At 51.0% G+C, this 12374-nt stretch overlaps 1 protein-coding gene across 4 annotated transcripts in view; it reads left to right on the top strand.

Moving 5' to 3' along the window:
* Dlgap3 (DLG associated protein 3) overlaps window positions 1-12374 on the top strand; it is a 66638-nt gene that overhangs the window by 19759 nt on the left and 34505 nt on the right. For 3 of the 4 annotated variants that reach the window (XM_076934179.1, XM_076934177.1, XM_076934178.1), the window contains exons 2-5: window positions 4413-4495; window positions 5894-7045; window positions 11001-11206; window positions 11559-11631. In XM_076934179.1, coding sequence (XP_076790294.1) covers window positions 5945-7045; window positions 11001-11206; window positions 11559-11631 — 1380 coding nt within the window. In that variant the 5' untranslated portion in view covers window positions 4413-4495; window positions 5894-5944. Of the gene's footprint in view, window positions 1-4412; window positions 4496-5893; window positions 7046-7082; window positions 8254-11000; window positions 11207-11558; window positions 11632-12374 lie in introns of those variants that run through there. The other variant, XM_076934180.1, reaches the window with a different exon arrangement.

Below are 12374 nucleotides of genomic sequence, written 5' to 3'. Positions count from 1 at the left end.
TAGGGGCTGGAGGAATGTGTTGAAGACGGGTCAGAATTCCTGCCTGGAATTCACATCCTATCGGGAGAGAAAGACAGTCACAGAATCACACAGATTTAAAATGGCAACTAGATAAGAGGAGGGTACAGGATGCCTTGAGAGCAAACAGCAGGGAGATCTGACCTAGTCAGGGAGGCCAGAGAAAGCTTCCCTGAAGAAGCAATAACCGAGCTGAGATCTGAAGGGGAAACAGAAGTCGGCAAGGCAGAGGTGGGTGGGGGAAAAGCTCTCTGGACAGGGAGTAGGCCCCATGGTGTGAGGGATCATGGAACTGAAAAAGGCTGGCTTGGCTGAAGCAGAGAGAGCAAGCAAGGGGGGAGCGTGTGGGGAGAGGATGTTGGGAAAGCAGAAAGGACCAGGTGTGTGGCTTGGCTGACCAGGTTAAGATGCTAACTTAAGGATACCCGTGAAGAAAGCAGAGAAGCGGTACGGTCACATCTGCATCTCCAAGTGATAATTTGGGCCACCAGAATGGGGAGACAAGTTAGGAGCCTCCTGCATATGTCCCAGCAGAAGGTGATGTTTGAGGTGCAGCTGGATTCAGTAGCACCGCTTTCTGCCGCAAATGCAGAAAATCTGGCCAACAGGGGTTTAAAATAGAGTCTGTTCCTCATCACAGATAGGCCTGGAGAAAGGCAACCGCTTGTGTTGGATCTGTGGCTCAATGGTGTCAGGACTAACATCTCTGCGACTTTCTAAGCCTCTTTCTCAAGCCGGGTACCCTGGATCTGGTCATCATTGTTTTATTCCAGTCAGAAAGCAGGAGAGGGAGGATGGCACCCGAAAGCCCCATCCCTTGTCATGAAGGCAGACTTCCCCCCAGGAACTTCATATTTTCATGTATAAATCATTAGCCACAATGGAATGGCATGGCTTCATCACAAGGGAGGCTGGGAAGAAGGAAAAGGGGTTTGGGAATCAGTCTTCGCTGCTCCTCTGCCAGCAGTGATTGGTGGGCATGGGACTCAGTGGGCACAGCTATTTTTAGGAAGCGAAATCCATAGGAAGGGGTGATGGATTGGACTCAAGCGCTCTCCTTGATTGGTTCTCCCTCCCATTCACTGTATTTAGCGATGAGGTGGGGGCCGAGGGGGAGGCATGGGATCTGAGGAATAGACGTTCATAATTAAATCTTTCCTTTAAAACTGGGTGTGGTGACAAACAAATGCAATCCTAGCACTCTGGAGGTGGAGGCAGGAGAATCAGAAATTCAAGGTCACTTTTACCATGAGAGTAATTTTTTTTTTTTAAGTACAGGAATGAAATATCCCCTTCCTTCAGTAGCTTGTATTTAGTTATATTATTTGCTGTTTGCATGTTGAAGATTCTAGACACCCAAATAAAGGCTTCTGGTAGATTTGCTTGAACACCTGTAATCCCAACACTCAAGTGGCTGAGGGAGGAGGGCCTTCAGGCTTGGACTACATAGTAAGATCCTGCCTCAATTAAACAAAAAGAAAAAGAAAAAAGTATGGGCTGGAGAGATGGCTAAGTGGTTAAGAGGCAGTAGTGCTCTTGCTGGGGTCCTGAATACAATTCCTAGTACCATGTGGGGTGGCTCACAACCCTGTAACTCCAGCCCCAGGAAGGAAAAGGGGATACTCACATCCAAATACCCCACATAGACACACAATGTGTATGTAATAGAAAATAACATATCTTTTAAAAATGAAACAAAACAAAGGTGTTATGTTAGAGATTACATTGTGAACTTTTTTTTTTGATTTGTCTTTTGAGCTTGAGTTTCTCTGTATAGCCCTGACTGTCGTGGAACTCATTCTGTAGACCAGGCTGGCCAGGAACTCAGAGATCTGTCTGCCTCTGCCTCCCAAGATCTGGGATTAAATGGGTGCACCACTACCACCACCCGGTGATATTTTAAACTTTTAAATTTAATTTTATTATTTACTTATTGTGAACACATTCATGGAAGTGTGCACAAATGTCATGAGGCACATGTGGGGGTCAAAGGTCAACATTTGGGACTCTCTTCTCTCCTTTCACTTTGTGGGCTTTGGGGAGCAAACTCAGATCGTCAGGCTTGGTAGCAAGCCCCCCCCCTTATTTTTTCCCCCACTGAGCCATCATCTCATTGACCTCCAACTTCTAGGGTTTTAAAATGGTTTCATAGGTATTGTGTCATTTGATGTTCACCAATGTTCTGGATGATGTGTGGACAGGTGTATTAAACTTGGAAGATCACAGTGTTTGTCTGATACCATAGGTCTTGGGGCTGTGTCTTATTCCTAGACAGTTCTGTCCTGTAGTGAATGGGTGCTAGTGGTCTATCTGGAGAGGAGCGATTACTGGAGCTCCTGTCTGAGAGCAGAGCTAAGGGAACATGGATTGGTGAGAACGAGAACCAAGTTTAATAAGAACTTGATGACAAGCTGGGTGGCGTGGTTCACACCTGTAAACCCAGCACTTGGGAGGTGGATGCAGAAAGGTCAGGAGTTCAAGGTCACCCTTGGTTATAGAAAGAGTCCTAGGCTAGTCTGGGAATCAAGAAACCTTTCTCCAAAAGCAAAACCTAGAGGGTGGGAGAGACAGACTCAGTACCTAAGAGCACTTGCTAGGATCTGGGTTTGTTTCCCAGCACCCATGTTGTGGTTCACAATGATCTCCAGTTCCAGGTGATTTGACACCTTCTTCTGACCTTGGCAGGCACTAGGCACATGTGTAATGCATGTATGCGCAAGATGGGGAAACACTGATACATATAACGTACATAAATCTTAAGTAAAAAGAAAAAGAAAAAACAAAGCAAAACAAGACATCCCAGTAGCAACCCAGCAGCTTGGCGGCCGCAGCTGTAGGAAGCTGGTGGCAGAGAACACCTTCAGACTCAGACATCCACCGGTGGGAAGTTCAGTGTGAGGTTCCAGTTTGATATGTGCCCCCTTTTGTCTGTGAATGTGCCACAGATAAAGCTCAGGGTAATCAAAGCTTTGTTTCTGTTTTCCACAAGAGCTTAAGCTTCTTGGTCTGAACTCCCTCCTCTTAGCCTGGCAAAGGACAATAAAGGAGAATTGCCATAGAGCCAGGCTCTTGGTATTGGTAATGTCACCCCAGTGTCTCTCTAGGCAAGATAACGAATAGCTCCTTGGTTCGAGCCCTGGATCTGGGAGCAGCTTATGTCTAAACCTTTCCTCTATAGACTCTTACGGACTCCCATGGTCCTTTCCGTTGTGTCACATTCCTCGGGGTCAGGAAGTTCTTCCTGATGTCTGACTGCGTCTCTTTTACGATTATTAATCATGCCCCCAAAGCGAGCTCTTTCCTCTGACACCCCGTCTCTAATAATGGCATCATTAGTCTTCCAGTCACGGCTACCGAAAACTTGAGAGTCGTCTTCCTCTCTGACTCTCCGTCTTCCAGTATTTCCAGTTCCAGCTTCTGGAACATTCCAAGTCTGGCCTCCAGGATTTGGTATTTGCATTTTTTTTTGGGGGGTCTGCTTTGTACCCACTGTTTTCTCCACTGGGAATTTAGCCCACAGCCAACCTTTGTCTACCCATATTGTACTTTAAATGCCCTCTTCTCCCGGAAACCCTCCTTCCTTCTTCTCTACTGAATCTGCTCTAGCTATTAATCCAAGCCAGCCTGATATTTTGTCACCTTTCCAGTGCAGCCACATCCTCACCCACAGGGAACAGTGACTTAGGACCGGCTCAAGTCGGAGATGACTGAACCTATTTTTTTTTTTTTTAACCTTGGGAGTGGCAGTGGGAGAGATGGAAATCAAAGCAATGATTTCAATCCAGTGTGCTTGCTGCTTCTTGGGGGTACCCGGAGTGTCATAAGAGACCAATGAGAGGCATAATCCAGAATAAAGAGTACAGGAAGTCTCCATGGGAAGTTGAGGCTTCTTGCGAATAAGTGTTAGCCAGGAGGAGAGCTCGAGGGAAGGGAGATCCAAGGAGGAAGGAAGGGCTTGAACCAGAATATAGGGACCTGATAATTCTGTCCCCAGAGAAATTCTTCCCGTTAGACTACAGACCCTTCAAGGACAGGGCCCACACTCAAATGAACTCAGTACGTGTCTCATTCCGTCTGCCTTGCAGTGGGCACTCTACAAATGTCCGTGGACCGCAGCCATATTTAAGGGCAATGAAAACGCTGTAGCTGAGCATCACGGACAGATCACACAGACACCTGCAGTTGGAGGTGGTCCAACCTGTGAGCAAATTTGCATACATTTGCATAATGAAGCCAACTTCATTTCCCTGAGGGTCTGAAGCCTCTGCATCGTGGGGGATCCAACCAGTCCTGGTTTGGGGGGTTGGGAGAGAGAATTGCCAGGGCAGAGACCTGTCCTGAGGACTCCAGAGAAACATCCTTCCTTGGCTGACTACCTCTTTCTTTCCTGTCAGGAGCCAGTGGTCCTGCGCCTGCTGAAGTTAGGATTCTGCCTGGTGGTGGGGATCCTGACATCAAGGATGGGACACCCCGGATGGTGAGTGTTAGAATATTTGGGAGATGGGGGTTATATTCGGAGTTCTTGAACCCAAATACTTGATGCGCAGTGACTCACCCATTTACTGGCTTTTTCATCTCCCCATTTTGAGCTCCATTTTCTCACGGTAAGTGTGGATAATGTCTACACGACAAGATTTTCAGTCAGCTCAGAGACTGAGGTGTGCACCGTACCCGGTAAATCACTAATGCTAGGGAAATAGTAGGAGATGGGTTGTGGGCAGGATCTGGAAGAAGCCAGAGGCAGAATGGGTGAGGGGAAGCGGTGTGGGGAGGGAGATTGAGTCTTAGGAGGTACTGCTGTCTGGAGTCTTTGAGACTGTCATCTCCTAGTCAGCAGATGGCCCAGGAGCTGGTCTAGGATGGGGGAGGGCTCCGTCTGCCAGATCCTCTGTCCCTGTCCCTCCTGCTGTCACCTCCTCCTGCCATAGCTCCTGTCCTGGCAGCTCCTGGAGTCCTGATTGGAGGCACCTCTTGCTGAGAGCTGACCTCTCTTGTCCTGTCGCCTCGGCAAGCCTGGGATGAGGGCCAGGGACGCCAGTTCCACAATGGTTTCTCTACTGGCTTCCAGCCTTACTGGCCCACTGTTCCTGGGAGGAAGAACTCCCGGCTTCCAGTGGTTCCAGTGGTCAAATGTTGCCTGGTCTAGCCAGCCTTCTCTGGAGTTCCCCCACCCCCACCCCCAGATGCCATCTCCTGGAGAGGGAGTGTGGCAAAGGATAATAGGCGAGGGGAGGAGGAGGGGACTCCAGTGGTTAGTGCCTGGAAGTCAGCGAAGATAGGAGGAGCCAACACAAGCTTTCCTGCCTATGGCATTCCCCGAGAGGAGGGAAGAGGCGGGGCCTGCAGTCAGATGCAAGGAAGTAGACATGGAAGGCAGAGAGGTTTTATGGAGCTGCATGGAGATGCAGGCTTGAAGTTAGTGTTGTCTTCCTGGCAACTGCAGCAGGGGGATGCGGGATAGGCTTGGGGCGGTGGAATGGCTGTGGATCAATTTGCTTCAGCTTAGCTTGTTAAAAAGCCAGTTCACCTAATGACTGGTTCCTTTGAATATGTGTATGTCTGCTTGGGTCGCCTTTTGTTTTTGATAATCTAAAGATATTTAAAAGCCCATTTGGCTGAAAGCATTTCCTCTGGTGGATAAGTGTTTATCAAATTTGCAACAGTGACGAATGGTGGGATTATCCTGTGCCCTTGTGTCTTTGTCTATTATGACTGTTTTAAGGACTTTTCAGTCCATGTGTGGAAAGATAGTATAATTAATCACAATAAATTGGTAGGCAATACCAACAGAGATGCCACGGTGCCTGGTGAAAGATGATTTTAGGTAAAGTGGCCTGTTGTTGAGTTCAAATCTCTTTTCTCTCTATTTTCTCAGGAGGTTCCTGGGGCCTGGCCCCCAACAATATGAAGAGCCTTTGCTGAGGCCATGAGGGGTTACCATGGCGACCGAGGCAGCCATCCCCGCCCAGCCCGCTTTGCTGACCAACAGCATATGGACGTGGGCCCAGCTGCCAGGGCCCCGTACCTGCTGGGCTCCAGGGAGGCCTTCTCCACCGAGCCTCGTTTCTGTGCCCCAAGAGCTGGCCTGGGACACCTTTCTCCAGAAGGACCCCTGAGCCTGAGTGAGGGTCCATCATCAGTAGGCCCCGAGGGAGGCCCCGGGGGGGTGGGGGCTGGGGGAGGCAGCAGTACCTTCCCCAGGATGTACCCCGGCCAGGGCCCCTTCGACACCTGTGAAGACTGTGTGGGCCACCCACAGGGCAAGGGGGCCACCCGCCTGCCTCCCACACTCCTGGACCAGTTTGAAAAGCAATTGCCAGTTCAACAAGATGGCTTCCACACACTCCCATACCAGCGAGGTCCAGCAGGGCCTGGTCCTGGACCTGGATCTGGAGCTGCCCCTGAGGCTCGCAGCGAGAGTCCTAGCCGCATCCGGCACCTGGTTCACTCTGTGCAGAAGCTCTTTGCCAAGTCTCACTCTCTGGAGGCACCTGGGAAGCGAGACTATAATGGGCCCAAGGCTGAAGGAAGAGGTAGCTCTGGGGGAGACAGCTACTCTGGTCCAGGCTCTGGAGGGCCCCCCACCTCCCACCACCACCATCACCACCACCATCACCACCACCACCAGTCCCGGCATGGCAAACGGAGCAAGAGCAAGGACCGCAAGGGGGATGGGCGACACCAGACCAAGGCCACAGGCTGGTGGAGCTCTGATGACAATTTGGACAGTGACAGTGGCTTTCTGGGTGGGAGGCCCCCTGGAGAGCCTGGTGGTCCCTTCTGCCTGGATGCTCCAGATGGGTCCTACCGGGACTTGAGCTTCAAGGGGCGTTCGGGCGGGTCGGAAGGCCGCTGCCTTGCCTGCACTGGCATGTCCATGTCCCTGGATGGACAGTCAGTCAAGCGAAGTGCCTGGCATACCATGATGGTCAGCCAGGGCCGGGATGGATACCCAGGGGCCGGGCCAGGCAAGGGGCTCCTGGGCCCAGAGACCAAGGCCAAAGCCAGGACTTATCACTATTTGCAGGTGAGGCTTGGTGGGGTAGGGAACCATGTTTTGAGTCCTCACCAGTCTGGTCAGCTGGGGGAACGATGGATATGGTTGGGTGGAGTCCAGCTGTCCCAGTATTGGAGGTCTTGCAGGAAGGAGGCTCTGTCTCATGATATCTTGAACCCCTTTGGGGCCTCCCTTTCCACATTTGTACAATGAAGGGACCCCTCTAATCTGACTAATGATGTTGATAATAGGAAGACTTCTTGACCTTTTGGTTTGGATGAGATGTGCTGACCTCTGTTGTCTGGGGCAGAAGGCGGTATGAAGCTAAGGGAAGGCAGTGGACAGGACATAATGGCACTACCTATAGTATTGCCTTGGAGCTTGGGAGTTGGGAAGAAGTTCCTCCTGCTCCAAGTCCTCTCTAGACCTTTTCTATGCAAATCCTGGTGGTCCAGTTTATTGGAATATGAAGATCAGATTCCAGAACATGACTCTACTTGGGTTTGTCATTTGGGCTATGGTGTGGTGGGACAGCCCAGAAAATTATGGAGGACTCTGAAGGAATGCCTCTTGGGGGATTTTCTGAGGCTGACACACTGGAGTCTGAGTTCTGTTGTCATTCAAGCAGGGCTTCTTAAGGACGGATGGAGAAGTGATGGTTGTGGCCCTCTCTCATCCTACCCATGTAACCTCGTGGTTTTTTTTTTTGTTTGTTTGTTTGTTTTGTTTTTTTTTGTTTTGTTTTGTTTTTTGCCACAAGGAGCTCTGAGTCCTTTTCTGAGGCTTTCATTCCAGCTTCAACCAGCCTGTACTGGTTTCGTGAATGCTCCTGGCCATTTAGGGGGGGGAAAAGTCAATACAAGTTTTGGAGATCCATCAGATTTAGGGCTATCTCCGAAGTCCGAATTTCTCTTGGGTTGTCTGTTAATCCACATTCATTCATTCAGTGAGCACATCCATGGTACAGTGATCAAGACCTCTGCTGCCGACAGCTCATGGTTTCCAGGGAATAGACCAGGAAGCAGATGGTAGGCTGTGTGATAGAAGAGAGGCCTGGGTCCTCTGGGAACACAGAGGAGGCTCCTCACTCACCTGTGGGTGGTGGCTAGGGGTGGCTCCAGGAAGCTCCTGTGAGGAATGTCTCCTGAGCTGAGTCTCTGTGGAGGAGTTGCAGTTAGTTGAGTACAGATTGAAGGTGTTCCAGGAAGATCCTACAGCACGTTGGAAGGGATGGAGAGGTGAGCTTGCATGAGCCTTTGGGGTGACATTGGCCTTGCCTGAAAGTTGTACACATGTTAGTACTCTCCTGGGGGAATCGCGTCAAAGCCCGAGAGAGCAAATAGTGCTATAGCAAAAACAGGACGAGGCTTCTGGGGTTTGAGACCGTGTAGGTTAGCTTCAGATTGTTCCCTCCCTGGGTAGGGAGGGGCGCTAGGCTGAGAACTGAAGAGGGCAGGGGAAAGCACTCCATCCCTCCCCTGTAACCAGACCTTGCTACCATAGTGCTGCTCCCTGCTGCTTCTCCAGGGCTGTCCTGACCTCCCTGGGGGCTTCCTTTTTAACATGCACCTCACAGTGTCCTGCAGAGGAGGAAAAAGCTCTGCAGTAGCTGTGGAGTGGGAGCCCTGCAGTGTGGCAGTGTGTGCCCTCGCCTCCTGCCACTCCTCTCTGTAGAGGATGGGGGTGGGAATGGTTCTCAGGGCCTGGGCTTCCAGAGCATTCTAAAATGATGGGGAAGGAGGAATGGGGGCCTGAGCCCAAGGGTGGGTGAACCGAAGGCTGCAGGAACCTTTCAAGGCAGCCTGATGCTCCTTGTCACGTAAGCAGGGGAGGCTGGTTGTATGTGACATGGTGTCTTTATTGGGGTGTTCTCTGGATTTTTTTTTTTTTTGAGCTAGGGTCTCATGTAGACAGTGGTGATCTCCAACTCCCTGTGTAGCTCAGGTTACCTCCATCTGCTTCCATTCCACCTCCTGGGTATGGCAGGGATACATCACCATACCTAGCTTCCTACCCCTTTAACTTTTAACGAAGCCTGTCTCCCATTGGATACCAGTGTGCCTGTGAGCCTTTTCCGGATCCCTGCATGCCACTCAGAGCATCACTCGTCCTCTCTGATTCTGTCTTCAGACTGAGTTCTGGCCCTCATTGAGCCTGCTCCCTCATGAGGGTCTCTTCCTCCCATGACTCCCCCTCCCTTAGCCTGGCTCTGTGGAGCCTCTCCTCCTTGCTCTGTTTAACCTCTTCCTTACTGCCTCCTCCAGCCTTCTCTCCTTAAATCTCGTTCTTCACTGTGCAGGGGACCATCATGGACTCCAACCCATGGAGTTGATGCCTCCCCAACCAGGGCTCCTCAGCCACTTCATCCCTCAACTGCCCCTGAAATTAGAGACTACTGTGTCTGCTTGTGCTCTCTGGAAAGCATACCCACAGCCGCTTTTCTCCTAAAACATTTCTCCAAACCTCCCCCCCGCCCCCCGCTACCACTTCTTGACATCCTTTTCTACCTACCGTCTCAGAGCATAGACTGCTTTCCTCGACTTCCCTCAGCTCTCACCGCAGTCAGAGTTCCACACCCTGCCCTTGAACGTGCCCTGGCAGTGGTTACTGGCAGACTCTGGGCAGCAGTTCCCCAACAAAGTCTTGAACACCTGTAATAATAGCCAACGCTTACTGAGCAGTTTCTGTGTTGCAGGCGCTCTGAATTGCTTGTTTATCTTACCCACCGACCATTCTGATGCAGGTATAATTACTTTTACCAATTTACAGCCCTGGGGAAACTGATTCTTAGAGCTTAATTAGCTTTTTTCAAGTTCACCTGGCTAGCAAGTGACAGGGCCAGTGTTTGCCCTGGGTCTCCTAACCGCAGAGCACAAGGTACTGACCTTGGAGAACACTGTGGCATTTGACATAATCGACTCCCTTTTCTTCTTGAAATGTCTCGTTTCTGTGACATGGCATTCTCCTGACTCCCTCCCACCCCTCTGCCCACTCTTTCTCAGGTGACTTCACAGGCCCTCTTTCCTTTCTTTGCAGTCCTTTTTAAAATGTCAGCGGGTCTTTCCTCAGTTCTTTCCCTCTTCCCCCTGGGGTGTCTCCTTTACTCCTGGGCATCTGGTTACCACCCTTGATTTCTGCATGTCTGCGTTCAGCCTGCCTTTACCAGTAAACCCCAAGACCGTGCATAACAAGCATCTTCTCAGGTGTTCCAGGCCCAACTCAGGGTGCTCAACTCTGAACCTGTCACCCCTTTGCAAATCTGGATTCTGTGGTTCAGTGCGGGGACAGCACTCTTCACCCCCGGGTCCTCAGCCACCGCCCTTCTCAGCCATCTTGGACTCCTCCCAGGCTCCTCTTACTTCCCCCACTATCAGGCTCACTGACGCTCTTCAGTGCATCTCATCTCCAGCTCCTCCTCTTTCCCTTATTCTCATTGTCTTAATTTAGGCCTCATCATCCCTTGCCTGCAGAACAGCCTCAGCCTCCTAATTGGCTTCCCTCCTGCCACTTGAGCTTCTGCCCGGGCCTGATCTCCTGACCATCCAGCTTCAGTCTAGACAGTGGAATGTGCTGATAGGCTCCCTGCCTGATACCTTCTGTGGTCCCTGAAGTCATGAAGTCGAGTGGACCCTGTTAAAAGGATGGAGGAGGAAGGGTGAAAGGTCACTGAGTTCAGGCTATGCTGCACATATGAGGATATGATTGACAGGCCACTCAGGCCTCTGGTCTTCAATGTCTTGGCATCTTGTCTCTTCAGCTGACCCTCTTTTGAGTAGCTAAAGGTCTCTGGAGGATGATGCAGCAACCCCCACAAGAGAGGGGAACACCCTGACACATTCCCTCCAAGTCCTCTGTGCCTACTTGCTCAGTGTGGCTTGCTCCCCAGCAGGGCAGAGCGCCTCCTACTGTCAGTGGGAGGAAGAGTGCCTTCTCCTCTAAGCCAACTAGTAATGTGTCTGAGGGACAGAGGCCCTTGTCCTTGCAGGTGCCGCAAGATGACTGGGGGGGTTACCCCACGGGTGGCAAGGATGGGGAGATCCCCTGCCGCAGGATGCGGAGCGGTAGCTACATCAAAGCCATGGGGGATGAGGAGAGCGGAGACTCCGATGGTAGCCCCAAGACGTCTCCAAAAGCACTTGCCCGACGCTTTGCCTCCCGCCGTTCCTCCAGCGTGGACACAGCCAGGATCAAGTAAGGATGATGTGGGGAGGGGTGTCAGAGATGATTCCGAGTTCCTGCAGGAACTGTATGTGAAGGGTTTTGGATGGGTAGCCCTGCTTAGGATTCAACAGACTATTATCTTGCTCTGCCCCAAATGGAGTGGAGTCATAGACTTTGTTTTAGTGTTTCTTTTGTGTGCGTGTGGGGTCAGGGCGGGGTCGGGATCAGGACCTTTTATTCTGAGTCTGTCTCCTGGGTAGTCTCTTTGTGTTTGTGTGTGGGGTATGAGGAACAGAACCTGGTCAGAGGCCGTGATATCTTCAGGCCCTCTCTCCACGTTCTAGGGTACTCCCATTCTGACTCGGGCATTTGCCTTTTTCAGCTGCTGTGTCCCACCACGGATCCATCCCCGGAGTTCCATCCCTGGCTACAGCCGTTCCCTCACAACTGGACAGGTAGGGAGTGACCCTGTATACACGGAGGGAAGGGTAGGAAAGGGAAGCCAGCTCTGTGCTCTTTCTAGGCTGTGATGTCAGTCTCTGTGTGGAGGGAGAGAGAGCAAGTCTGGTTCTGGGAAAGCCCCCAAACCTGCTTGTGGCTTCCAGATCTGCCCTGGGCTGAGAATCCCAAAGAACCCACCCAAGTACGCTCAAAATGGTGAGCATGTGTGAAGGACAGCATCTATTGGGTTCTCCATCCCTCTCTAAGCCTGACTGCTCCAGATTCATAAATGAAAGGTACAGGCAAGGCATAGGCAGAACTGAAGTCTCCTGGGCCATCTGGGCCCGAGTTCTGCAGGCACGACCTCTACTCCCTCGGACCACATTCCCTTTCAACACCCCTGTTTCCTGATCTTGGGAGGTGGAGGTGGGCAAGATCATGAGTTCAAGGCCGACCTTGGTATAAGACTCAGCACTCAAAGAAACAAAACCACAAAGCAATGTTAGTGTTGAATATCTCTCAGGGGATTTGTAGGAGTTCAGTGGAAAATATCATTCAAACAGAAGGCGCTGGTCCAAAACTGATGTTTCATAAAGTGAGTTTCAACACTGGAGATTTAGCTCAGTTAGCAAAGTGCCCACCGAGCATTCACAAAGCCCTGGGTTGAATTCTCAGCAATGCATACAACTGGGTATGGTGGCACATGCCTATCTCGGGAGACGATCCAAAGCTCAAGGTCATCCTCAGTTACTTAGCA

Source organism: Arvicanthis niloticus, chromosome 5 (assembly GCF_011762505.2).
Source record: "Arvicanthis niloticus isolate mArvNil1 chromosome 5, mArvNil1.pat.X, whole genome shotgun sequence".
Lineage (NCBI taxonomy): Eukaryota > Metazoa > Chordata > Mammalia > Rodentia > Muridae > Arvicanthis > Arvicanthis niloticus.
This window is presented reverse-complemented; position numbering and strand designations above follow the sequence as displayed.